The sequence below is a fragment of the Simochromis diagramma genome, unplaced genomic scaffold (genome assembly GCF_900408965.1).
Source record: "Simochromis diagramma unplaced genomic scaffold, fSimDia1.1 OVJJ01000205.1, whole genome shotgun sequence".
Lineage (NCBI taxonomy): Eukaryota > Metazoa > Chordata > Actinopteri > Cichliformes > Cichlidae > Simochromis > Simochromis diagramma.
The window spans coordinates 7,343,859-7,367,398 of NW_024386782.1; the positions used below are offsets into that span (position 1 = coordinate 7,343,859).

General features: G+C 39.1%; 4 protein-coding genes across 31 annotated transcripts in view; 2 read left to right on the forward strand and 2 right to left on the reverse strand.

Moving 5' to 3' along the window:
• The first annotated feature begins 1,061 nt into the window (after positions 1–1,061).
• Positions 1,062–4,699, forward strand: arf1 (ADP-ribosylation factor 1). 3 transcript variants are annotated; one of them, XM_040020069.1, is made up of 5 exons: positions 1,062–1,181; positions 2,570–2,763; positions 2,852–2,962; positions 3,084–3,208; positions 3,303–4,699. In XM_040020069.1, exons 2-5 carry the CDS (start codon positions 2,619–2,621, stop codon positions 3,459–3,461), a joined length of 540 nt encoding a protein of 179 aa, XP_039876003.1. In that variant the 5' UTR covers positions 1,062–1,181; positions 2,570–2,618; the 3' UTR covers positions 3,462–4,699. The 3 variants fall into 3 exon arrangements, with proteins under 3 accessions (XP_039876003.1, XP_039876010.1, XP_039876015.1); XM_040020076.1 differs by having other exon boundaries at positions 1,159–1,246; XM_040020081.1 differs by lacking the exon at positions 1,062–1,181 and adding an exon at positions 1,297–1,752.
• A 979-nt stretch (positions 4,700–5,678) lies between these two features.
• Positions 5,679–11,398, reverse strand: cunh1orf35 (chromosome unknown C1orf35 homolog). 2 transcript variants are annotated; one of them, XM_040020019.1, is made up of 9 exons: positions 11,069–11,398; positions 10,805–10,916; positions 9,199–9,349; positions 9,067–9,112; positions 8,888–8,970; positions 8,006–8,078; positions 7,821–7,900; positions 7,464–7,586; positions 5,679–6,659 (listed from the first exon to the last, which is right to left on the reverse strand). In XM_040020019.1, the coding sequence occupies exons 2-9, from the start codon at positions 10,899–10,901 to the stop codon at positions 6,404–6,406; spliced, it is 909 nt and encodes a 302-aa protein (XP_039875953.1). In that variant the 5' UTR covers positions 10,902–10,916; positions 11,069–11,398; the 3' UTR covers positions 5,679–6,403. The 2 variants fall into 2 exon arrangements, with proteins under 2 accessions (XP_039875953.1, XP_039875943.1); XM_040020009.1 differs by having other exon boundaries at positions 10,805–11,397.
• On the forward strand, positions 10,371–18,909 carry guk1a (guanylate kinase 1a). 5 transcript variants are annotated; one of them, XM_040020057.1, is made up of 7 exons: positions 11,456–11,601; positions 14,596–14,709; positions 14,887–14,928; positions 15,073–15,308; positions 15,491–15,575; positions 15,665–15,750; positions 16,946–18,868. In XM_040020057.1, the coding sequence occupies exons 1-7, from the start codon at positions 11,574–11,576 to the stop codon at positions 16,976–16,978; spliced, it is 624 nt and encodes a 207-aa protein (XP_039875991.1). In that variant the 5' UTR covers positions 11,456–11,573; the 3' UTR covers positions 16,979–18,868. The 5 variants fall into 5 exon arrangements, with proteins under 5 accessions (XP_039875970.1, XP_039875983.1, XP_039875991.1 ...); XM_040020036.1 differs by lacking the exon at positions 11,456–11,601 and adding an exon at positions 10,371–10,679 and having other exon boundaries at positions 14,887–15,308; positions 16,946–18,909; XM_040020049.1 differs by lacking the exon at positions 11,456–11,601 and adding an exon at positions 10,922–11,037 and having other exon boundaries at positions 14,887–15,308; positions 16,946–18,909.
• Positions 17,555–23,540, reverse strand: part of obscnb (obscurin, cytoskeletal calmodulin and titin-interacting RhoGEF b) — a 76,357-nt gene continuing 70,371 nt past the window's right edge. For all 21 annotated transcript variants that reach the window (XM_040019802.1, XM_040019833.1, XM_040019945.1 and 18 more), the window contains 6 exons: positions 23,344–23,511; positions 23,112–23,214; positions 22,862–22,991; positions 22,217–22,310; positions 22,039–22,081; positions 17,555–21,556 (listed from right to left, as the gene is read on the reverse strand). In XM_040019802.1, coding sequence (XP_039875736.1) covers positions 20,449–21,556; positions 22,039–22,081; positions 22,217–22,310; positions 22,862–22,991; positions 23,112–23,214; positions 23,344–23,511 — 1,646 coding nt within the window. In that variant the 3' untranslated portion in view covers positions 17,555–20,448. The remainder of the gene's footprint in view (positions 21,557–22,038; positions 22,082–22,216; positions 22,311–22,861; positions 22,992–23,111; positions 23,215–23,343; positions 23,512–23,540) is intronic.

The window sequence follows — 23,540 nt, forward strand, 5'->3', positions numbered from 1 at the left end:
AGAATATTATAAAGCTGAATGATTAACCACAAGTAACTTGTGGACTCAGATACATGAAGTGTTTCAGGTTTTGATTAGTGCAGTTGGGAAGGAGGTGAACCTCGAGCAACTAATAAGCTACTCCTGGGAACTTTAGCAGTTAGTGGGTCTTCAGCAGGGATAGGAATTTAAAAAAAAATTATGCCACTTGGGAACCGCTTCCAAGTTTTTCAAAGCATTGGAACTGTGTCTGAACTTATCAATTCTTTTATCAATCCCTGTAGCTGCTGGCAATGCACATTAATTTCAGATCAGCAATGTCATACATGCGTGTCTAGTGTTGCCATAAAAAAAGAGTCATTGCAGGGAAGACGAATGATTACAAAGCATTGCTTCATGAAGACATATGATAGCAGTGTTAGTTGTAATGTCTGTAACATAATTATTTCAAGCGGGGTGGAAACACCAGCAACATACGCAACATGGGATTCACTTCAAGGAGTGTCATGTATTTGATGTGCACCACAAGTGCTACCAGTTTCCCAACCGAGCAGCTCATCAATGCAGATGTGTAACAAAAATTTTATTTAACTAAGAAAGCCTGAAAGAAAATGAATGCCATACTAGTCTGCCTTTATTTACTCGATTTTAGATGTTAACTGAGAGATTGATGTTACATCTAGAAATAGGCAATAGTCTGTTTGGAATTTAAAATTAAAAAAAAAAAATCAGTTTTGATGACACTGAAAATCTGTTTATGTATAAAGGTAGATCAAGGATCAATAAGGGCTGGGCTGGTGAGCAGATTCAATGATTGCACTGGTATAAAAAAAACTTTATAAATTCCTATTCCTAGTTTTCAGGGAAATTTAAGATTCAATTTCAATAGTAAATTAAAGTCAACAGGTCATAGACACAGCATGCTTATCGTGCATTTGTACTTGCCAGTACAAGGTAAAGCTATTTTTACTCTAAATAGTGCCATAACTAAAAAAAAAAAAAAAAAAAAACTAAACTAAAAAAAAAAACGAACTAAAAGTGGAGGCTGTCATGTGTGCGTGTGTTTCTCCCCGCAACCACAGGGGGAGACACTTCTCCCGGCACGGTGAACGCAGGAGTTTTGCAGGAACCTCTGACGTGTCAGACTGTCGCCATTTTCCTAAGGAAGGAAACGCCTAGAGGGAACAAAACATTTCAACTGAGTAAGTGTGCAAGAGAGACTTTTTGTTAAAGAAAAAAGAAAAGGTAGCTTTTACAATATCTGAAGGTAAATGTACAAAACCCCATGTGTTGTCAAGCAAAATCGGCTTTTGTGTGTGCGATTCCGATCACCATAGTCAGAAAAATCTGACTTGCACCTTGTTAGCAGAATTATCTGAATCGACGAGTCTGTCCTTCCTTTCTGTGTGCGTGGGAGGTTTTTTGTACTCTCTCGCGCATGATTTCATATTCAGTGTAACTGGGAAACACATAAATAGAAATACAATTGTTGTTTTTATTTCTCAAGTTGGTACTCTTAAAATCTGAGCGGGTCGGACGACTATTAGCGTTGCACCGTAACAAGCTAGCATCACCGTTTGTTTACCTGCTCTGAAAGTTTTGCTCCGAGCTAAATATTGAAAATGCTCCAGTTAGCCGCGTAAAATATTCGGTTCCAAACTGCATAAACTGAAAAGACAAATACTGGTACAGTGTGACAGCTAGCGAGTTTCCTTATAATTTCATTTAGTAGCTTTCAGGAGTCACGGAGCGTTTAACGTCCCTTTTATCGAGGTTGGTGCTACCACGAGTTTCTGCCTTTAAGTAGAATTCAGAAGCTCATATATTGCATATAGTATACATCACACTGATTAATGCGAGTGCGATAATAGAAAACTGCTTACAGATAATTGTGTTTAGCACAACAGTAGCATCATACTGATTTCTGAGGATATTTAAAAATGTCCTAAAAGTGTCTAACAGCCTTTACAGTTGCACTCCCATGCTGCCCACGTCACTCAATAACAGCAAAATTTCAAACATTCACCTTTAATATTTTGACACAAGCAAATGTAGCTGTCTGTAAGATGATTTGATCACTCCATAAGATCCATCTCACTGGTTAGATGAGGCTAACAAAACTTTAGTCATGGACATAGACTTTATTTAATCCCACACAGAGGAAATTCACTTGTTACAATAGTATAAGGGACAGGAAGAAAAAGCAAGTTAGAGATATATATTAGAAAAATAAAAATTGAAAAAAAAAATAGTGTACAAAAAATACCAAATTGCTATATGCAGAAAAATGCACCACTGTTTTTTTTATATGTACATTAAGTGCAGTGGGAGTAATAGTAATACATATGTATTTTTTAAAACTGTATTTAAGTTGCACACAATATTTTTTAATTAATGTATGGCGATATTGAAGTTTGTTCTAGCCTGGATGGTGTGATCAACACATACTCAGACCTTCAGTTTACTGTCACAGCAATCAGAGGCAGTGTGTCCGTCATTTGGGAGGTTGGAACACGGTTTGGTGTTTTCTTATGTTTACCAGCAGCACGTCTCTGTATTGGAGCTGAACAACTCCTCTCTTTCTTCACAGGTTTTCTTTTTGTTTTTTTGGCCTTTTTGGGTTCCTGTCACCAGCCGCCATGGGGAATATGTTTGCAGGACTGTTTAAAATGTTCGGGAAGAAGGAGATGAGGATACTCATGGTGGGTCTGGATGCTGCTGGAAAGACAACGATTTTGTACAAGCTTAAACTCGGAGAGATTGTGACTACCATCCCTACAATAGGTAATACAAAAACTGTTTTACATGACACAGGAAGGAAGCCTAAAGACTCGGTTTGTTTTTAATGTGAATATTTGTTTCATATCTACAGGTTTTAATGTGGAAACGGTAGAATACAAGAACATCAGTTTCACTGTATGGGATGTCGGCGGTCAAGACAAAATTCGACCGCTGTGGCGTCATTACTTTCAAAACACTCAGGGTACGTTTTTTTTCCTCATCGCCTGATATTTGATGGCTCATGTTAGGACTGCTATTTGAACATGTCTTCTGGTTTGTATTTAGAAGATTTACACTCATTTATTTGATTGCACTTCCTCCAGGTCTTATCTTTGTCGTGGACAGCAATGATAGAGAGCGATGTGGAGAGGCTCGTGAAGAGCTCCTGAGAATGTTGGCAGAGGATGAGCTGCGTGACGCCGTGCTGCTAGTGTTTGCCAACAAACAAGTAAGTCATCAAGTCTTTTATATAAGCAGGTGTACATCATAAACACTTTTCACCTTTCCTTTGTCTAATGATTTCTCACCTTCTTTTTTTATAGGACCTCCCAAATGCTATGAATGCAGCAGAACTCACAGACAAGCTCAATCTTCATTCCCTGCGCAACCGACAGTGGTACATCCAGGCGACCTGTGCCACCACCGGAGATGGCCTCTATGAAGGGCTGGACTGGTTGTCTAATCAACTCAAGAACCATTAATGATTACGGCATTTTAAAATCCAATCTCCTCCACCCCAATCTCTGACCTTGCTCTTTACTTTTAAGATCTTGCTAAACTGAGTTATGTTGTACTGGAAGCTGCTCTCGTGTCAGCTGTTATTACCACAAACATGCAGGCCAGTGGTGGGGGTGGGCTATTCTTGTAAAGCAGCTTTATTTTTATTTTTTTCATATTTTATGTAAGTGTAAATAAAGTTGGTAATGGGGCAGCTTGTTGCACGCTTTAAAATCCTACTGTGGTGATTTGTCTTTCTGGCTGTTGGGCAGCCATGTGTGCATTGAATAGAAAAACAAAGGCAGGGACTTTACCAGCAGATGTTGGCCTACAAACTCAATGCAGTTGAGGTTGCACGTACTGTAAGGACTGATTTTAATTTTTTATTAGAAACAATAAAGAATCATACACTGATTATGCACTACTTGCAACTACTACTGGTAACTTTTATCAGTAGCTAGAAGTACCAGCGCCTCAAAATAAGTATAAACACTGGCATTGATTATATGTACTGACATTGCCCCCCCACCTCCGTCACGCACAATCTGTGAACACCTACCAGCCTTTGTTGTTTTAAACTAAGAAATGTTGCATTGACCTCACATCTACCTGCTTTGGGGTAACAGGGAGGAGCCAGCCTCTTGAGCCTGCATTGAATTCTTGTATTTTAGAGTCTCAGGTTGAATATGTGCTGCCTTTGCAATGTACTTGTTAGCAAAACTGCATGATGTAGTCTGTTTGTCTTTAAGGGCATGCATTATTATCTACTGGGTGTTTACATCATACAGCTGCAAAGGAACTCTTAGCCCACTAATTACTATAGCCATACACTGTTAATTTGTTGTAAGGAGCGGCTTAGCATCCTCACTAAGGGCTCTATTAACGTTTGCCTTTTATTGAACTCAAACCTGGGAATTTGCATTGTGCAGCTATGACATTAGTGCCAATGTTTTCCTTTGCAGCACGTTGGGTTTTCTTTCGTAAACTGGCCGTCCATAAATGCCTTTTTTTTTTTTAACATGAGACACATCACTTCCCCCCCTCCCCCCAAAACTTATTTGTAAAGGGTGTGGCTGTTTTAACTGATTGCATCGTTTGATTTTTAGCTGCCTAAAATGTAATGTTATTCTCTTAAGGTTGTCTGTGTTCTTATGTAAAGCTTGATACTGCAATTGATTTTCATTTTGTTTCACACCATGTAATAAAATCTAATTTTATGCTGCTTTTTGTAGGCTGTCCCTTGACATCAACTATTACAGAATTAAATGAAGTTTTAGACTATTTAGACAAAAGGATTAAGCATCACCTTGGCATTTTTCTGCTCAGCGAATCAATCTAAAACAAAATATGAGAACACGTATGTGCAGCAATTAATTGGCAATTGATTTTAGTTGCAGCATTAATAGAATTACTATTACAAAGGCCCCAAACTTGTGTCTGTGACTTCTTAAGGCTATCACCCCTTGACCTAGGAAGAAATATGTTGCCCCAAGGTGATGAAACCACCCAGTGCTTAGGTTAAAGCAGTTATGTGAAGAGCACACCCTGTTTCACATTGTGTAAGGGTGGCAATCTAGGACCACATTCTTGCAGGTTGATTAGGCTGCTACGGTTAATGCAGCCAAGCCTGTAAAACATGGCAGGAGAGTATGGTAGCGGTGGAAGAGGAGGTAGTTTGAGTCTTGGGTCCCTCATAGGGTGGCTTTGTCTAGCCTTCTCTCCTGCTGCTTCATCAGCTTGGTTTGTGTGTGGCGGTCTAACGGTACTCGGCCATATAAAAAAAAAAAAAAGGGCCAGCCTAGTTTTTTGCACTCTTCTTTATGAATGCCTTGCTCTTTTTTTAGTGTACCCCCCCAGGTGCCAGTCCACAGAATACCCTCTTTCAGACCAATTCAAGGCAAATGCAAACACTACTCTATTATGACCAGTAAAGAGCATTCCAATGGTATCGCACCAGTCGGAGCTGAACCTAGAATGACGAGGGATTACTTAGAAAGGAAAATGGCCAGTGTCTGAGTAGTAGGATGAGACGGAGATGTATAGATGGAAGAAAAAGGTGTCAAGAAGCATCTTGAAGGAGCAAATGTTTAGGTTTTCCAATATGAAAATCTAACCAATAGAAGTTTGTGTTGAGGGATTTTTGCCGGCAAGTGCTTAGACAGTCAGGTGAACGGCTCGAATAGAACTTTCACTCAAAAGAATGGGGTTCAAGTCTATGCATTTTATTTGTTTTGATATGGGCTTTTTCTCCCTGTCACTGTTTGGTTAGGCACCAAAACTACATGCTTAGATTCAAGAAAAGAAATACTTATTAACATACACTCTTTTACCAATTTGATTATAATCGTAGAAGGCTTCTTTGGCAGCAAGCCCTTGAAGCAACATTCCTGTGCAAAAAGTGTCAGTTGCACCATCTCTTTATGGTAACCTTTAAAAAAAAAAAAAGAAGACACGTTCATGTAAATAACTGAATGAGTCATGTCATGACAGGGTCATGTAAGAATTTCCATGAGAGATTATTGTGTGTGCTTGCAGTAACAATGATCAGGGTTGAACTAATGTTAAATAAAAGCTTTGAGGACAAGGAAGAAAATCATTCCACTTGCTTTGGAAAAAAAGTTTCTATATTTATCCAAGATAAAACCCCCAAAATACAAAGCTTAAAGCAATACAGAGTACTTGATATTTGATGATTAAATAACTCGACGTGATCAAAAACTGTCAAACCAAAACTCCAGTGTCACATGAGCAACCTTCTGAATGAAGAAGTTAAAACCTGAGGCTAAAGTCTGTTACACTGATTAGAGTCCATCCACAGTCTGTTTGGCTGTTCAAGTAAATAAGGTCTTGAGGGTCTGTCAAACTGCTGTAGAGCACTCTGTCCACATTATGCATGTTTGAATCGGGGGTGGGGGTGGGCACGACATTAGTCGTCCGAGTCTGTGTCATGGCGCCGCCTGTGGCTTTGTGTGGCACCAGCAGGGGCCTTCTTGTGGCTGGCAGGGTTGCGAGGGACAGGAGATCCTCCATCAGAGGAGTCTGTGTCGTGCCGCTGCCTTCGATGATGGGGGTTGGAGCGCTGTCGCTCGGCCTTTGCTCCCCCCCTTGAGTGGCTGTCATGGGGTCTGGCTCCGCTCTGACTAACGTATGATGGATTATGATGATGGTGGTCCTTTCTGTGCCTAAAAAGTACAAGGAAACAAATAGCGTTGGGATTAATGCTGTGAGGGTATGGAAGAATAAACGGCACCTGCAAGTGGAAATAACTGGCTGTTTTTTTGTTTGATAAAATTGTGTTCAAGGTTATTGTTATTCTTTTCCTATCGCACAAGTTACTGAAGCACATAAATAACAATGTTTAATCTGCCTCTTCAAATATTGAAATATAAAGAAAGTCTTGTGACGCATGCACCCCATATATAAGACAACAAGTGAAGTTGTTGCATGTAAGACAGTGCCTCACTGCCCTCTAGTGCTGACACAACAATTTGGCTCCCAACAAAAAGACTGCAATGTAATTTAAAAATATAAACAGGGCTGCACATAAGTGGTTCACTATCAAAATAAAAGATCCGCACCAGATAAGTTGTAACGCACGTTTGCGTACATAAGATGTTCTGGAGGAGGACAGACATTTGTTTAGAACTCTTAAAGATGTCGAAGAAGCAAGCTCCGTAAGCAAATACTTTGGTGTTTCTTAATGTAAACCTCGTTCACCCATTCACACACCTACTTGAGGAAGTGCTTTTTTTTCATGCCTAAGCACTTTTAACCTAATACACACACGCTCACATTCCGATGGACGCATTGAGGGCAGACTGGGGTTCTTTGCCCAAAGATACTTCCAATTAGAAGTGGGAGCAGCCAGGGATTGATCTACCTCCACAGCCCCCGTCTTTAAAAACACGATTCTAAAAACATATTTTGAGTTTGGTCCAGACTCACGCTGAATAATGTTTGAATGTTAAATGCAGAAATAAACCAACCTCTTCCTGTTGTCCTCAGAATCGGAGGAGGATGAGTCTCTCCTTTTTCGTTTTTTCTTTTTTTCCTTTTTCTTTTTCTCCTTTTTGTTCTTTTTTTCTTTGTTTTTCTTATTACTGTCATGCCTTCAGAGAGGGAAAAGAAAGTAGTGAAGATTACATTTCAACTAATTACATTATTTTTTAATTTCAAATGTATTATTATCAGTATTATTATTATTTATGCATTCTCATTCATTTGTTCACTGGCTATTATTAAAAGAAAACTTAAGAAACTGGACACAGGGTCAGATTTTGTCCAGTAAATCTAAAAGTTTGTGTGTCTGAAACATTTTACAAGTAGTAATTATCCAGTCTCACCTCTGTTCCTCCACCTGTTTTACTGCACTCTCATTTGTTTTTGTTGCTGAAGCTTCTGTATGACCTTCAGTCCTGACGTGCTGGACAAAAAGCATTTCTTAATTTTTGCATAGAGTGTAAAATGCCTCAAAGCAGAGTAATGTCTAAGCACCACTACCCCAAAAAAGGTAATAACACAATCTTACTGTAAAAACCGGCAAGCCCATTTTAGCAACCTCCTTTTCTTTTTGGGACAGGACCATTCTCCGAGACCCTGCACTGCAGAAGGAAACATTGAAAACACAATAAGACACTTTAGAATCAAAACATTGAGAAAAGAAGCTCTTTTGACACCACTTTTCCATGATGACAGTTTACATTTTTGCTGACTTATCAAATACACTAACTGGCCACTTTGCTAGGTACGCCCGTTCAACAAATATCTAATCAACCTGTCACAAGCCACCAACTCAGTGCATTTAGATGTGTAGACATGTTTAAGAAAATGTGCTGAAATTTAAACTGAGCATCAGATTGGTGAAGAAAAGTGACACTGAGCAAGGCATTGGTGTTGGTCCCAGATGGGCTGGTCTGAGTTTTTCAGAAACTCCTGATATACTGGGATTTTCGAACACAACAATCTCTAGCGTTTACAGAGAATAGTTTGTTTTGTGGTTTTTTAACTTAAAACATAAGATATCCAGTGAGGTACTATCATGCCAATATAGACCAAGATCTCTGAGGAATGTTTCCAGCATCTTGTTGAATCTATAACACGAAGAATTAAAGTATTTCTGAAGGCAAAATGGCGTTGAACCCTAATAACCCCCAACGAACTAGCAAGGGGGTACCTAATAAAGTGACCAGTGAGTGTATGGTTAATTTAAAACAAGAGTCCCTGATAAAGATTAAACTACCTTCACCTTCAGAGTTCTACCTTCACCTTAGTGATGCATACTGTCCTTTTAACAAATATTCATTTATTTTTATGTTGTTGCTTTTCTATATTTATTTATTTTACTCCAAAAATAAAGCACCTTTAAACATCACTGTTTCATGTGGAAAAAGCAAACATAAAAAGAAGTCACCTGGAGCTTCCTAAACCAGAAACACGGTCAACATTTCTCTCGTCGCCATCAGCCTCGTCCCTCCTGCAAACCTCTACAAGGTCCTGCCATAGAAAGTCAAATAAAAATTCACATCACTAAGCTTTTGAACAATAGCAGATTTTTTTTTTTTTAAATCATTCATAATTTAAGTCACACACCTCTTTGGTTAGACCAGTCGGTTGTCTCTTTATATTCTTGTGCCCTCTAAATTGATAATGGAAAATGAGAAATTACTAAACTGGTCAGTTTAAACTTCCTGTTTTATCTCTTTTATGGGAAGTTGTACATACAGTGCAGCCATCAACGCTTCTTCCTCTGCTGCCTTGACAGCAGCAAGTTCCTCCTCCCTGGACAAAGGTGCACCACCCTTTTTGTCCTTTGCATACCATGTCAGATCTTTGCCTTTTTGCCATCGCCCCACTGGTGCCATCAACGAGTTACCTGGAAACAGAGGAAGTGATGACACGTGATAAAGATGACGGATTCCAGAACATGATGTATGATAATTTCCTTTTCATTCTTAAGTAGGGCTGTGCGATATGACCAAAATCTCATATCCCGATAAAAAAACATCTATCGTCCGATAACGATATAAATAACAAAAATTTAACATTTTCTGTAAATTCTGTGAATCTCTGGTAGCTGAAGTGTTTCCAGCTGGGTCGTGTATCTGGAGTCGAGTGTTTTACCGATGCATGAAACTACACATTTTTAGACATAGGTTGTAACGACCGCCATTTTCTTTGCAAGTATTTATTACACGGTGTGCTGCAGGTTAAAGCCTGTTCTAACGTTTGAGTCTAAGGTTTATTTTTTAGCACCTGACGGCTCCTTTTTGCTTCTCATCGGTAAATACTCTGCATACTCTTTCATGAGATTCAGTTTATTTTGAAAAGTCTCAACAGGATCTTGAGCTTTATTGTGAAAGGTTTATGTTTTGGGCCGTAGCATAACACTGAATGAAGCCTGTGTTTCAGAAATCCAGATGGTGTCAACATTTTTTTTCCCCCAAATAGTCAAGAATTGTGCATTTTTGTTTTGAAATTATTTACAGTACGTATAGGAGGGTAAAGTCAATTTAAAAAATGTCTTGTACACACGATAATTGTGTGTGTACAAAAAATGTGCACAAACACAAACTTTATTGGATTTTAGGGGCCCCACACTAAAACGACTTATTCATTAGTCATGGCAAAGATGATGTTGGTATTGTTAGTATTGTCCCTTTTTTTAAGTTTCCTTTTTATGTACAACTTAAAAGAAAAAATACTTTTTTTAATCTTTCAATTAGCATCCTACGGAAGCGTAGACCTTTCACGTTATAACGTGATACACTTGTATTTTTCTTTTGCCTGGGTGGCAGCTCTACGCTTCCGTAGCATCCTCCCCTCCACAGCCACGTGTTTAAACAATATATTTTAACATATGCTGATAACATCATGTATAATGAGGACCTTACTGTACAATAATATTAATATGATGCTTTTCCATGAGTGCTTTTTAAAATGCACGTTCCTGAACAATTTAAGTAGGGTTACTTTTGGGAGTCCTATTTTTCATCGGTGGTGGCCGCTATGTAGGCTAGCTGCTGTTGGTTTGCTGGGCATGCTGGCAACTGTGTAGGCTCACATAACGGAGAGACTACGTGTCTGTGCTCAGGGGTGGGAGCAATGAAACCTAGGACTTGCTTTGTGTAGACTGAAAGACAAGGCGAAAACCGAGCCATTAGACCCATCCAGACTTCGTGTAATGAGGGAAACGACAACAAAAGGTATGGGAGAGTTGCATGTTAGGCCGTGGTGTGCGTAGTTTAGGAGCTCAGTTAAAGCGATATGAGCAGCACCGCATCTGGTTGCTGCTGATAGTAGCCATCTGTCTGCTATCTCCTGTACTTACCGAGATAGTTTTCTCTGTGTTTGTCGACTTTCACTTCATTCCAGTTGAACTGGTCCTGACCTCCCCGTACACCTCCAGATCTCGAGGAACCGAACATTTTAGTCGGGTATCTCTAAAAGTTAAGGCAAAAACAATGTCCTGTTAACGCGAAGAGCTAACTTTTAGCCACGTTAGCACATGACCCACGCGACCGGCTAGGCCTTCAGCTAACACTCATCCGGGGAGTTTTTGTGGTAAGTTTAAATTCCCTATGGTTACTAGGACCTGTTGGTGAGAGGCTTGCTTCTTAGTGGTAATGCTTCCTTTGCCTAGAGGCACTGCTTCCAGTTTCCCCAAAGTCTCCGCAGAGCGCAGGGGAAATAGTTTGTTTAAACGCTAGTTAGCTTAAAATCGTTAATATGCGTCTTTGGGTTATAGTAATTACTGCCAGCCCGCGCACATGTCGGTACTGCCGCTTTTGAAGAAGCTGCCTGATTCCAGTTGAAAGCATACATACATTCACAATAATAATAGCTTTAAAATATCGGCGTCTTCGTCATTATTTGTTTGGCTAATGTTGCTAAAAGCCCTGCTTTTTCAGCATTCTCGCGCGCGCATTCTTGACGCTCGTGAACGTCACTTGTTGGTGTTTTGGCCTGTGATGATGACGTAGGCAGCACGGGTATCTTTAATGGCTCTCGCGGTGAAGACTCGGAGCACAGCAAGGGAGGGAGAAGACACGCAGGAGACGGTGCTTTAAGTTGTGGATTAACGCTATTCCTGTCCCATAATGAGACATTTTTCCAGGCTATTTTCAGGTAGGAATGAGGACGTTTGGTGGGGTTTTCTGCTCTCTCCAAATTGCGTGTTGTCACGATATCTGAGCGTGCCATTCATTCCTGGAGTCCCATAAGAGAAGAAGATGGTTCATGTGTTTACCAGAGTGTTTTAAATTAACATGGCTGACACAATGTTACCTGTGGTTTAATTGTTAGCAAGTCTGGTTTGGGAAGTATGATTCAGGCATGGAATAATGGTAGAAGTGCATTTAAGCCTATTTTAAATCCCCGTTTCACTTCCAACAACTTTAACTTCTTGTTACAATAATGTCAGTTTTTATATGATTATAACATACAGACTTTGCAGTTCCTGTGTGCTATATATTAACATCAAATGCATATGAGAAACAGATGACGAGGCCTCACTATGTGAAAAAGATACGAACTGTTTGTCCTCCTGATTAGAACAAAGCCACTGTTATCTTGATGTTACATAGTGTTAGGGCGACCAGATGTCCCCTCTTTTGTTCTCCTGCCTTTCACACATCTTGAGACAGTGTCCCACATTTTGGCTGGGTCTGCAGGACACACACTTTTCTAAACTCTGGGTCTTACCCAGTAAATATGAAGGGCAGGCTTCTTATTACAGTCAAATTAAGTAAACCATCTAATGTTGGGCCCATCAGCGAAAATTACAAATCCCCCCCCCCCCCCCAAAAAAAAAGCTATAATGGAAAATACTATAGAGAAAACGAAGCAGCAGCTAAATTGTGTGTGTCATAATCGCCTAAAAACTGCTGAGAAAAATGTATACCAATTTGTGGATCCCTACAGAAACTGACAGACTGTTACCGGACAGAATAGAAGCTGAACTAAGAGAAGATACAGAAGTGTATATAATATAAAAGCTTTCACGTGGTGCAAAAGCTAACTTTAGCTGCCTTTTATCTTTATTGTGTTTACTTAGTAAGAGATTTGGAAAAGCTGCACTAATCTATTTGACTACCTCCCGTCATTGTTTTTCCCCACGTTTAGTTTGTTGTATCTGTTCACCCAACATCCTGTGCGTGGTATTACAGGATTGTTACAAGATGGACCAAAGCTTTGTAACTTATTTTTCCAGCTACATTTTCCCAGTTCAATTAGACATCAATTAGATTTTTTTTTTCAATTCAGTTTTAATTATATAGTACCAAATAACAACAGCAGTTACCTCAAGGTGGTTTGTATTGACATATTCATTTTTGTTTTGTTTTGGGGCTTTTTAGAAAAATTCCAGAGACCAGGGATATTATTATTATTATAATGTTTTTTTAAGCCCATATAAGAACCAAATATGCAAAATATCAAGAAATATTTGCTTAAAAGGAGGCTGCATAAACTTTCTTTAAAGAAAAATATCCAGATTTTTATTTCTTGTAACGTTCACACTGAACATGAAGCGGATTGTCTCTGACTTTAAAAATGCAACATTTCATGTGATTTTCAAATCGCGCTTCAGGAAATGATTGCATTACATGCAATTTAGTGCACGTGGTTAAAGTCAGGCGCCATGCAGCTTCCAATAAATGCTGTGTGTTGATTATAAACTCACATGGCTCTCATTTCCTCTCATGCTGCTCAATTTATGTAGGAAAGGTGTTCTGTGTTAATTATTTTAGTGTCTTGTGTTCTTACTTAAAGGGTGCACGCTATGCTCTTTACAGCTTGATAATTTCATACTTGGACTCCGCTAGAGTGGCTTTGCATGATTTACAGTCTCAGTCCAGCCCTGCTGGATTAAATAATCAAATATTAAACATAAAATCCTATAAATTGTTTAAAGAATCCAGTTTTTATAAAAGGAACTCCTACATCCTTTTATTAGCCATGATTCTGTTTATGGGAAGCATTCGAAAGATGATGGAGGAAAACTGCTTGGAAATCAGAAACCTCATAATAATGTGAATTTTATTCTCTGCTCTTAAAAGATCACACGAGCATCCAAACATGCAGATCAGTTTACTTTTGCTTTCATTTTAAAAGATTGCTTAGACTTTATTGGGATTCAGACACCTCACCTTGACGTAGTAGTGTAGTTAAAACTAGTGTTTTAATGCCTTTTATTATGCTGTGTTATCTTCTTTACTGGGTTCAGTGTTTTTTCGAGACACTTTGAGTGTCTTGTAATGAGAGGTTGTTTGAGCATTAGGGCTGAAACCAAAATGCATACATGGCTGCATTATAGCAAGTCACTACCAAGTCATAAGATATTTAAACTGAATCATAAGATGGAACTTTAAAAAAAAACTAGTGCAGTAAAATTGGCCCTGCCCACTCCCCGTCTCTCCACCCATCTGCTTTTAAACACAATCTGCAGACACACAATCGTTCCCTTCCTGTTGACTTGATTTTCCTGTCTGCGTCAGCTCTGTGTGTTTTGAGGTAAGGGGGTAAGGAGGAACGTGAGACTCATTGCTTAATTCTTTACTTTTGGTTGATAGTCAAGCAATTTGTAATAAAATAAATGTGATGTAACAGGGAAGAAAAAGAGAGATGTAGAGAAACAAAGAACTCTGACTGCCTGCTCACAAGATGTTTGCAGATTTTAGTTTGAAGGCTGATGAAGGTGTAGTTTGAGTAAATAAAAATATCTGTTAATTAAATTTAAGATAATTTCCTTTTCTTTCTGACACTCACAACCAGAGTTGGGTGCTTCAATTAGTAGTTGTTCCTCGACAGCACTATGGTAACTTCACAGCTTGCTTACCAGTTGATTGCCTTAGCTCTCCTGAGGGCTGTTTTGCTCTCATCATGGGGTTTTTGTTTTTTTTTAAAACATTGCTGGCTTAGCATTTTATGGCGTGTCCCTCACCTCGCCGAGGCTTCTCTTTACCTGCCTTTTACTAACAAAAGAAGCAAAAACGGTTGTGACTGCACAGAGTGAAGTTGGTCCAGTGATGACTCATATTGTGTGGTTACAGATTTGTTCTGCAGCCTCGCCCATTTGTTTCCTATAACAAACCACACTCTTCTTTTCCGCTGTTATTTCAGTTATGGCTGGACCCAGGCCCGTGGTGTGTAGTGGCCCATCAGGGGTGGGAAAGAGCACTCTGCTGAAGAAGCTCATGAAGGAATATGAAGGTGTTTTTGGCTTCAGCATCTCACGTAAGTGTGTCTATGTCCCTATAAAGAATTTCACATTACTTTTAATATTTATTATTTTGCTGTTGAGGTTTGTTAGTCATGAGTAAAGCTTTTATTTTCTCCCTAAGCGAGTAACAAATTGTTGCAGCGCCAGATTTTTAAACTCTAGTGTGACAGAAGTGTCTTTTCCGTCCTCAGATACGACAAGAAAACCCCGACCTGGAGAGCAGAACGGCATAGGTACGGCATGTCACTGCTCTTTCACAACCAATGAACCTGAAAGCAGGCTGATTAAACAGTTGGATTTTTTTCTCAATTGTCCTTTTTTTGTGTACTTTCTTTCTTTCTTTTTCTTCTTTTTTCTTTTTTCCTCCCGGGTTTCAGATTACCATTATGTTACGCGGGATGTGATGCAGGCAGGCATCGACAATGGCGATTTTATTGAGAGTGCAGAGTTTTCCGGGAACTTGTATGGGACGAGTAAAGCAGCTGTCCAAGAGGTCCAATCCAAGAACCTCATCTGTTTATTAGACATTGATATGCAGGGTGTGAAGAACATCAAAAAGACAGACCTCAATCCAATGTTCATTTCCATCCAGCCACCATCCATGGAAATCCTGGTAAGCACATAAGATTTGAAGTGTGCACAGCACGTGTCTGTAGTTTCCCATTTTTGCCACCAAACAAGTGGGTGTTGTCACCAGTTAAATTTCCATCACGGGGATCAGGTAAAACGGGTTTTGGCTGCTCTGTGGAGTTTTCTGAATTGCTTCTGTAGGTTGAACCTGTTCTCTTGTTTCAGGAAAAGCGTCTAAGAGGCAGAAAAACAGAGTCGGAGGAGAGCCTCCAAAAGCGTTTACAGACAGCCAAAATCGAGATGGAGTTTAGTAAGTAGCTGTGATTTGCTCTCAACAGATCAAAGTTACAAACTATAAATCTGCATGTCATAACCGACCATGAATGGATCTCTTTCTAGGCAAAGAACCTGGTGCGTTTGATGTTATAATCATCAATGATAATTTGGACGATGCTTATGCGAAGTTGAAAGACGCTCTTAAGGAAGTGAGTTACAATTTCACAACACACACTTTATTTATTTTTTTGTTTTTTGCAATCTGTCAGTTTAAAGTTTGTCAATTAAAGTTTTAACATTAACTTTAAATGTTATGCCAGGAACACTTTTAATTATTCAATGTATTAAAAGGCATCTGATTCTATTCATTCTTTTAAATCTCAGCTTAAAACATATCTTTTTAAACTTGCCTTCTCCACCTTTTAATTGCTGGTTTGTTTGTTTGTTTGGTTGCTGTGACCTATTGACCTCTTGTATTAATTCCCTCTTATCTTTCTATTGGTGTCTTTTATTATGGTGGTACAGCTTTTATCGTGCTATTACCATGTGCTGTAGTCATTCTTATTGGTAGCTTTTATCTATGAACATAACTCGTTATTTTTATTTATCCGTTATCAATGTTTGAACCTTTTTATTGTTTTATGTAAAGCACTTTGGTATGCCCAAGGCTTTTAAATGTGCTCTATAAATAAAGATTGTTGTTGTTGTTGTATTTTATTCTAAACTAAACATCCAAATAGGGATATTTACTGTCTTCAAAATGACAAAACTGTGATTTATAAACAGCAATAAGACGGAGATGGTCTGCAGTTGAATAGGGGCATATCAGCAAGTGCATGCAATTTTTGTAACAAACAGGTGGAAAGTGCAAATCTGTTGCCATCTGCATACAAAGAAATTCACATCAAACAGAAATTTGATATTAACTGTTCACATTCAGTCCACCAGGACCTCATGGAACCTCTGAAACAAAAGTTCTGTCTAAACTTTATGAATCTGATGGCAATCTAATCAAACTCACCAAATTGAGAATGACTGCAGTCATTACAGGTTTCAATCATTTCAGAGAGGTTTTATATTTATAGTAAGCCCTCTGTACTAGTTGGACTTGTGTAAAATGCATTTAACCTTAGATGTTTGTCAGAAAGATGTTACTAAAAGTTGATGAAGAATAAACCTTTACTGAATCCCGTTAGCTCAAAAGGTTTTCGTCCGGTATGACTGGTAGGTTATGGATAAGAAAAATATTGGAACCGCATCCTGTAAAAATCTACTTGCAGCCAGAGTGATTACTGTTCAGCAAACGTTGCATAGGCTTGCTTTCATGTTCTTAGTCTGTTCTTAGTTTCTTGCCACAGATCGATGTGTTCCCTGACTAATTATAAAACCTTTTTTTTTCTGCAGGAAATTGATAAGGTCAAGAAAGTGTCCTCATAGGAGAAAGCAGCATCATGGTCGTCGTTCAGCCACTCCACCGACACACAATTCCACTCTTGTACATTCCCTCAGATGGTGGTCTTTGAAACTAGGACAATTTCCTTCAGCAGATATACAAACAGCTTTTGTTTAGAAGTAGTTACTAATAAATAACTTAGTGTAAAGTGGGACATTTTTATTTAATTTTTTTTACAAACAAAATGCTTTTCACATTTTTCTTTTTACACTGAAGAGGAGACACCCTGAGAACTCTTACTTGAAGTACAACTGGCATGATAAGCGGGAACAATTTGATGCAGACAGAAAATACTGTGTGGAATCGTATTCTTTTGCAGAAGTACGATTCATTGCATCATCTGGGCAGACTGGTTTTTCAAGGATTAGTTTCTTTTGAGGGGGGTGGGGTTTCTTTTCGACTTTCGCAACCAGCTACACGGTGTTGATGTTTAATGTCTTAGATGCAGTGAAATACACAAGTGATGGTCAGAGTTAGAGATTAAAACCAGCACTCGGGCCCCCTTTAAAATTTGGTAAGTAGGTTTGGGCAGTATCTTAGTATCGTGTGGTACCAGGCTATTTTTTTTTTTTTTTTTTAGACAGAGTACTTTCTGTACTGTCAAAAATACAGACACTCCTTTGTGTTATGCTTATGTGATGTATTTAGGTCATATTGTAGCGCACAGCACTCGTCAGAGGGCAATTACTTCTGATTAACAGCTGAGCTGAGTGAGCTGTGAAACATGGCAGTTGCAAATGTTGGGGTGGATTTCGAGTTTAGTCTCATCTCCCTAAAGATAAACAGTTTGTTTTGAAAGAGTTACACCTAAAGATTGTCATAGTTCAAAGTGAGCACCACCTGCCTGTACTGAGTAGTGTTGCTACGCTCTGGCTGTGTAGTTAAGCCATTTATTCTGACACAACTGTTCATTGTCAAGATCAAAATAATCAGGAAAGCTGATTTTATTTTATTTTATTTTTAATTTGGCAGATAGCCGCTTAACCTAATCGTGAACCAGTGTTGTGTTCTGATAATGTTCATGAGTTTCATAAACTAATATTTTTGGTGCCAGCTAGCGAGGGTGAGAGAGATTAAGCATTCAGGCTGAATGCTTAATCTCTCTCACCCTCCTACCTGAAGTGTCATCTGTCATCATCAGCTTTTAGTTTATTTACACAAATGTAATCGTATACTTGGTGAAATGTGAGGAAGGTAAGAAAGACTCTATTTTGCCCAAGCCTATCAGGAACATGTGGTGACTCTTTACTTTTAGGGGATACGTATAAGTCAGCTATACCTTTGAAACAGTAACATTATTCCAGAGTTGGTAAATGCTTTATTTTTTTTTTATTATGTTATATAACTTGCCAGGTAATGTCCTGGTTCCTTACACTTTGTTTGCTGGAAAACTATAAATACTGCTGTGCTCATGTAGAACTGAATCCCATCACAGAGTTAGAAACAGTACAGCTACATTGTATTCTTTTATAACACGTGTTTATTTAATGTTGTACATTTGTGAAAACTTTATATTGTGTAAGTTTCAGCTTTAGCTGTACAGTAAAATGACAGCGAATTTGTTGCTTTTTTTTTTTTATTGCTTAGAATTGAGAAAACAGTAAATATTTTTAAAATGTCCATTTTAGATTGGATAGCCAATTATGCCTAAATCGTTATATTCCTGTACCTTGTAACATTCATTCCTTTGCTCAGAGTACTTTATGTTCCTGATGCTACTATTTAAATTCAAGTCTCACAAATGTTACATCATGCTGAACACGAAGGCCTCTTTAAAACCAAACTAGCTGTTATAGGAATGTGCTTGTTGTAAACATGTACTCAGCACTATGACTTTTATGTTGAAACATCAGTAAATGTTACCATACAACAATGCCGAATTTGTGCTATATAAAGAAATTACTACAGAAGCTAATTATGTGGCATATTTGCAGTACTTTTATTCAATTGAACACGTTGTACTCAACCATGTTTTGTCCAAAACTACACATGTACAGTACAAGCAAGTACAATCAGTTTGTGATTTAAAATTATTACATAAAATCATCCTTTTAACAGACACCTTTTGATCAACACAAACACCACACATGTTTAATTAGGAAGTTACTCTAGTTACTTTTAAATTGCACTAAAAAGTTAGTAAATTTTGTCAGCTGAAGTACTTTGCATAAACATCTGCGCTCAATCAAATATAGGATGACAACTGGTTATTCTAGAGAAACACATCTGTCTTGGAGAAGCAAATACATGCAGTCACTCATCTACATATTTGTCACTTGCATAGGAATATCCCTGTAACAACCTGAGTTTACAGGCTGTTTCACTGCACTAGCAGACACAAATGCCAAAAAAGTTGAGTAAAAAATTCAGTTAGTTGATGGTAGGAACTTGGAAACAGGCATCTGTTCACCTACCAAATGATTTGCTCGTGCAAATGTCGTGTTTATAAACTGCTCACTAAGGAATCATTCACAACACCACAAAATAATGTAGTAGAGATTTGTGATTCTCCAATTTGATTAACTAACAGCTCCTGAAACACAACAGTCCCCAAGTTTACACTACTTTTATATTCAGTGTTGCTTACTTGAAACATGCATCTCATTACCTCCCAATATTTCCAGCTCCAGGAATCCAAAGTGCCATAGCATGACCTGAATGGTACCAAAGTAAAACCTGAAAAAATATAAATCCTATTCATGTATGTTGCAATGGACTAAGGATTACATCTGGATCAGTTAATACTGGGGAGTAAAGCTGATCATTCAGCGTAGGTACACTGTTAAACATCATTGTAATTTGTTATCTCTCAAAAATGCATTTTATACCCAATAAAGACCAATAAAAAATAGACACTAGATTTCTCTGCAGTCACAAATTAATTATAACAATCATGCAAGTAAATAACTGTAATATGGTATACCAGTGGATTAACCATCACAGAAACATAAAACTGATGTTGGTAATCACCAGTACTGTTAATTTAGGGAGCTGTGACATAAACCTTACACTGGGGGTGGCAGTCTCATAAATTTGTCAATCACTGTATGTATAACCAAAAAACATTTATTTTATTTAAAGACTTCAACTCACCATTAGATATGAAGGTTTTAATCAGTAAATGTCAGACCTTTCTTAGCTTCTGCCCATCATGCATATTGTACATCACACAACATGTATATGTTTTATAGCAGAACAGCATCAGACTGAAACCTGCCTACAGTGAAACCGTTATCCCTATAGTTTCCATCTCATCTGTAAGAGACAGTAGAGTCTAACAGTCTGTCAAGAAAATATCTAAGGATGACACTATTATCTGATTGGCAGGCTAAAAATGGAATGGTTTGTCAAATGCAGTAAATGTTGCTCAGGTTACGATCTGTATTTTCATGTTTAGTGAATGTCCCTATTTAAGACTAAGAGGGTTTGTGATGCCAAATTAAATGTTTGCTTTTCACTGGTTCTGATAAAGGTCATCTCTAATTTGAAGAGTGACAGGATTGCCAACTGATGTGTAACCATAGGTCTGAGTTAACACTTTGGTTTTAAAACTCTGCTGCCTGCCCTCAACTCTCTGCACCTCTGAGCAGTACGAAGGCTTCACTTCCAGCTTTGCATGGCTCACTTGAATAGGCACGTTCCTCTCCGCCCTGGACCGAGCCTCCCTGGCCTGCGGTGGGACAGCAGATGAGAAAAGGCTGCTGGAGAGATTCTCCCTGAACCGACTAAAGAAGCCAGTCCTTTGCCGGGGCACCACATCAGGCCGGCCCACGTTGAGAAGCACCGGCTGTCCCACTGTAGAACCGCCAATCTCTCTCTGAAGCACAGAGATCTCACAAGGCTTTTCGTCAACGTGTTGCGTGTGGGAGGAGCCATAAGTCTCTCCTTCCTCTGGGACGTAATCCTCCAAGTCCTCAAGGGTTAAAACACGATCTCCTTGTTTTAGGAACACAGGCTCTTGCTTTCTTGCAGATGTATCCTCCTCGTCATCGGGTTCAAAAATTACAGTTTGTTGATCATCCAGGTCGTCGTGATCTTCTCCAGCTGTAGCGAGAACAGAAGAGAGCTCGTGTGGCTCCCCAGAAGCAGACCCAGATGCAGCATCAGTCACCTCTTCCTCCCAGGAGAGCGGCTGGCTGCTGATGTCTCCCTGCAGGTGGGCCTGTGCTTGCTCCACAAGCTTGTTGTTGGAATTGTTAGCATTTGGGTTTTCCACTGGAGACCTTTTGGGTCTCGAGGGTGTGCCTGCACGATCAGACCCTGCTGGCGAAATACCTCTCCTCCTGGACAACCTGGGAGACTTATTGACCTTATACTCAATGACCTCTTCTACTTCAACCCACCTGGGCTTGCTCTCTGTTCCCCTGGCTTCCGCCCCCTGGGGATCAGTAACATAGAGAGTTGGGATAGTGGTCTTTCTTGGAGTGGGCATCCTCCTTGTCCTGGCTGTAGGAAGCTCGGGGGTGGAAGTCTCAGAGCGGTGGATACCAGCAAGAGTCAAGCCAGGTGATCTGTGTCTTCTCATTCGAGGATTCTTCACCACGGTGGTTATAGTCTCCTCACTGGAATAAGAAGTGCATTAGGCCTATGTAAATAAAATCCACCTTGCTTGGAGTCTTGGATTTAAAAATAATATGATAGTAATAAGCTGCAGTAATTAGGCTGACAGTTGAAGTAGACAGCACCCTGATGAGAACAGCCCACCCTTTCATTATCCTTGTGATAGATTCCTTTTGCATCGAGGCTATAAATACTACACAATGCATACATGGAGCCAGAGGGGAAAAACACACACACACACATACAGAAAAATGCCCCAAATGCCCTATGATGGGCAATGTTATCTAATGATAAAAGCAATACCTACACAGATACATGAACCCAAAAACTGCAGTGGAACTTTATCTTAAAAGAACCCCCTTAAAGATTCCTAAAATATATATTATATAGAAATTATTTTATTAAAGTATACTGTAGTGTTAAGTTAAGAAAATCCAAGATTATTCAACATCCAACTATTCGATCTTACTTTGATCGTACTTACATGATGATGGTTTTCTTTGGTATTTTCGTCTCCTGCTCGGTAACTGTGGGAGGAACATGGACAAAGCATGATGGTTATTTTGCATTGCTAAAGCTGCACTCAAAGCATTTTCTGCTCAACAAAAACCACAAAACGTCCAAAAAGAGTAAGACTGTATGGATAAAGCCAGACTTGCTACCTTCAATGGTGATGGCCTGCTCACCAAAGCGAGCCACAGCGGAGGGGAGGACCAAGTCAGCAGCACACTTTGCACTGCCCAGACGGTTCGACAACTGAAATCCAACAGATATATTTTTAGAGTCATAAATGTAACTCACTGCTGCTAATTAATATCAACTATCTTGAAACTAATTTATAGGCACAAAGGCAAATGCATGACCTGCATTAAAATCTCCCCTCATTGACCCTTAAAAATAAAGGAAATGTTATTTTTGTAATTATCTGAGATATTTTCTTGTATTGAGACCTCTTACTGTGGAGCTCCAAATTCTGAACAAATAGATCTTAATAGTTTTAATGATCCTAATATATTTGGAGTACTTCTGTCAATCATTTAACATTAAGTGTACAAAACTCGAGGTTCACGAGTCTCCCTGTCTCACATATTATAACTGCCCTCCCAGAGCCTCTTCATGCCAGACATTTCTTCCTCTTAAATGTATTTATTTTACTTTTACTTGCAACAGGGCTTTCAAATTGTTATATCTCTCTATGTAATGCTGTATGGTCTTAACCTTACTAAGTGATTGCCCAGAGATTATGTACACTCTGAAATGTCACAAAACGAATACAGATAAATGGAAATGAATTAGTGTAGACCAACCTCGCACTCATAGTGTCCAAGGTCTCTCTCTGTCAGGTTTTTGATTACCAGAACCAGAACGCCACTCCGGAGCTCACTGTAGGTCTGATATTTCTGCTGGTCAGTCAGCAGCCTGCCATCCTTGAACCACCTTGAACAGGGACACATGCAGAGAGGAGACAAGATTAGAGGACGGGGTTGATATTCAAACAAAATTGCAAAACTGAATCAAAATGAAGGAAAGAAGACAACATAAGGAAGGTATCCATACCTCACTTTGGGCTTGGGGGCGCTTTGTATTACACAGGTGAACTGAGCGTCCTCACCGGCAACAAAGATGGCATTCCTTATTTTATTTACAAAACGAGGAGGTACTAAAAGAAACACATGACAGTGTTTTATGTTTTAGACTATTCATCTTTTTTCACAAGAAAAGTGTAATGAAGCAGTAGAAAAGAATACTCTTAGGATCATTCTATATATAGGTATGATGTGCCACTTACCCTGAACTGTGATCTTTCCCAGAGTACTGGCATTGCCAGCTGGACTTGTGGCAAAGCACATGTACTGACCAGAATCATCTGCAGTCATATTGTCCAGGATTAGTGTGCAGGAACCATCAGGGTCCTCGATGATGATGTGATGAGGATCTGCCCCCACTGCGCGTCCATCTGCATCCAACAAGTAAACAAAACCACTC

Bases quoted from the DNA above. Each gene is read 5' to 3' on its own strand.
- arf1 (XM_040020069.1), top strand. From the start codon at position 2,619: ATGGGGAATATGTTTGCAGGACTGTTTAAAATGTTCGGGAAGAAGGAG. The intron at 2,764-2,851 runs GTAATACAAAAA...TCATATCTACAG, and splicing joins GACTACCATCCCTACAATAG to GTTTTAATGTGGAAACGGTA. The intron at 2,963-3,083 runs GTACGTTTTTTT...CACTTCCTCCAG, and splicing joins TTACTTTCAAAACACTCAGG to GTCTTATCTTTGTCGTGGAC.
- cunh1orf35 (XM_040020019.1), bottom strand. From the start codon at position 10,901: ATGTTCGGTTCCTCGAGATCTGGAGGTGTACGGGGAGGTCAGGACCAG. The intron at 8,079-8,887 runs GTGACTTCTTTT...TTCCTTCTGCAG, and splicing joins TCTGGTTTAGGAAGCTCCAG to TGCAGGGTCTCGGAGAATGG. The intron at 7,901-8,005 runs GTAAGATTGTGT...CTTTTTGTCCAG, and splicing joins TGGGCTTGCCGGTTTTTACA to CACGTCAGGACTGAAGGTCA.
- guk1a (XM_040020030.1), top strand. From the start codon at position 11,574: ATGAGACATTTTTCCAGGCTATTTTCAG. The intron at 14,710-14,886 runs GTAAGTGTGTCT...TTCCGTCCTCAG, and splicing joins TTTTGGCTTCAGCATCTCAC to ATACGACAAGAAAACCCCGA. The intron at 15,751-16,945 runs GTGAGTTACAAT...TTTTTTCTGCAG, and splicing joins TGAAAGACGCTCTTAAGGAA to GAAATTGATAAGGTCAAGAA.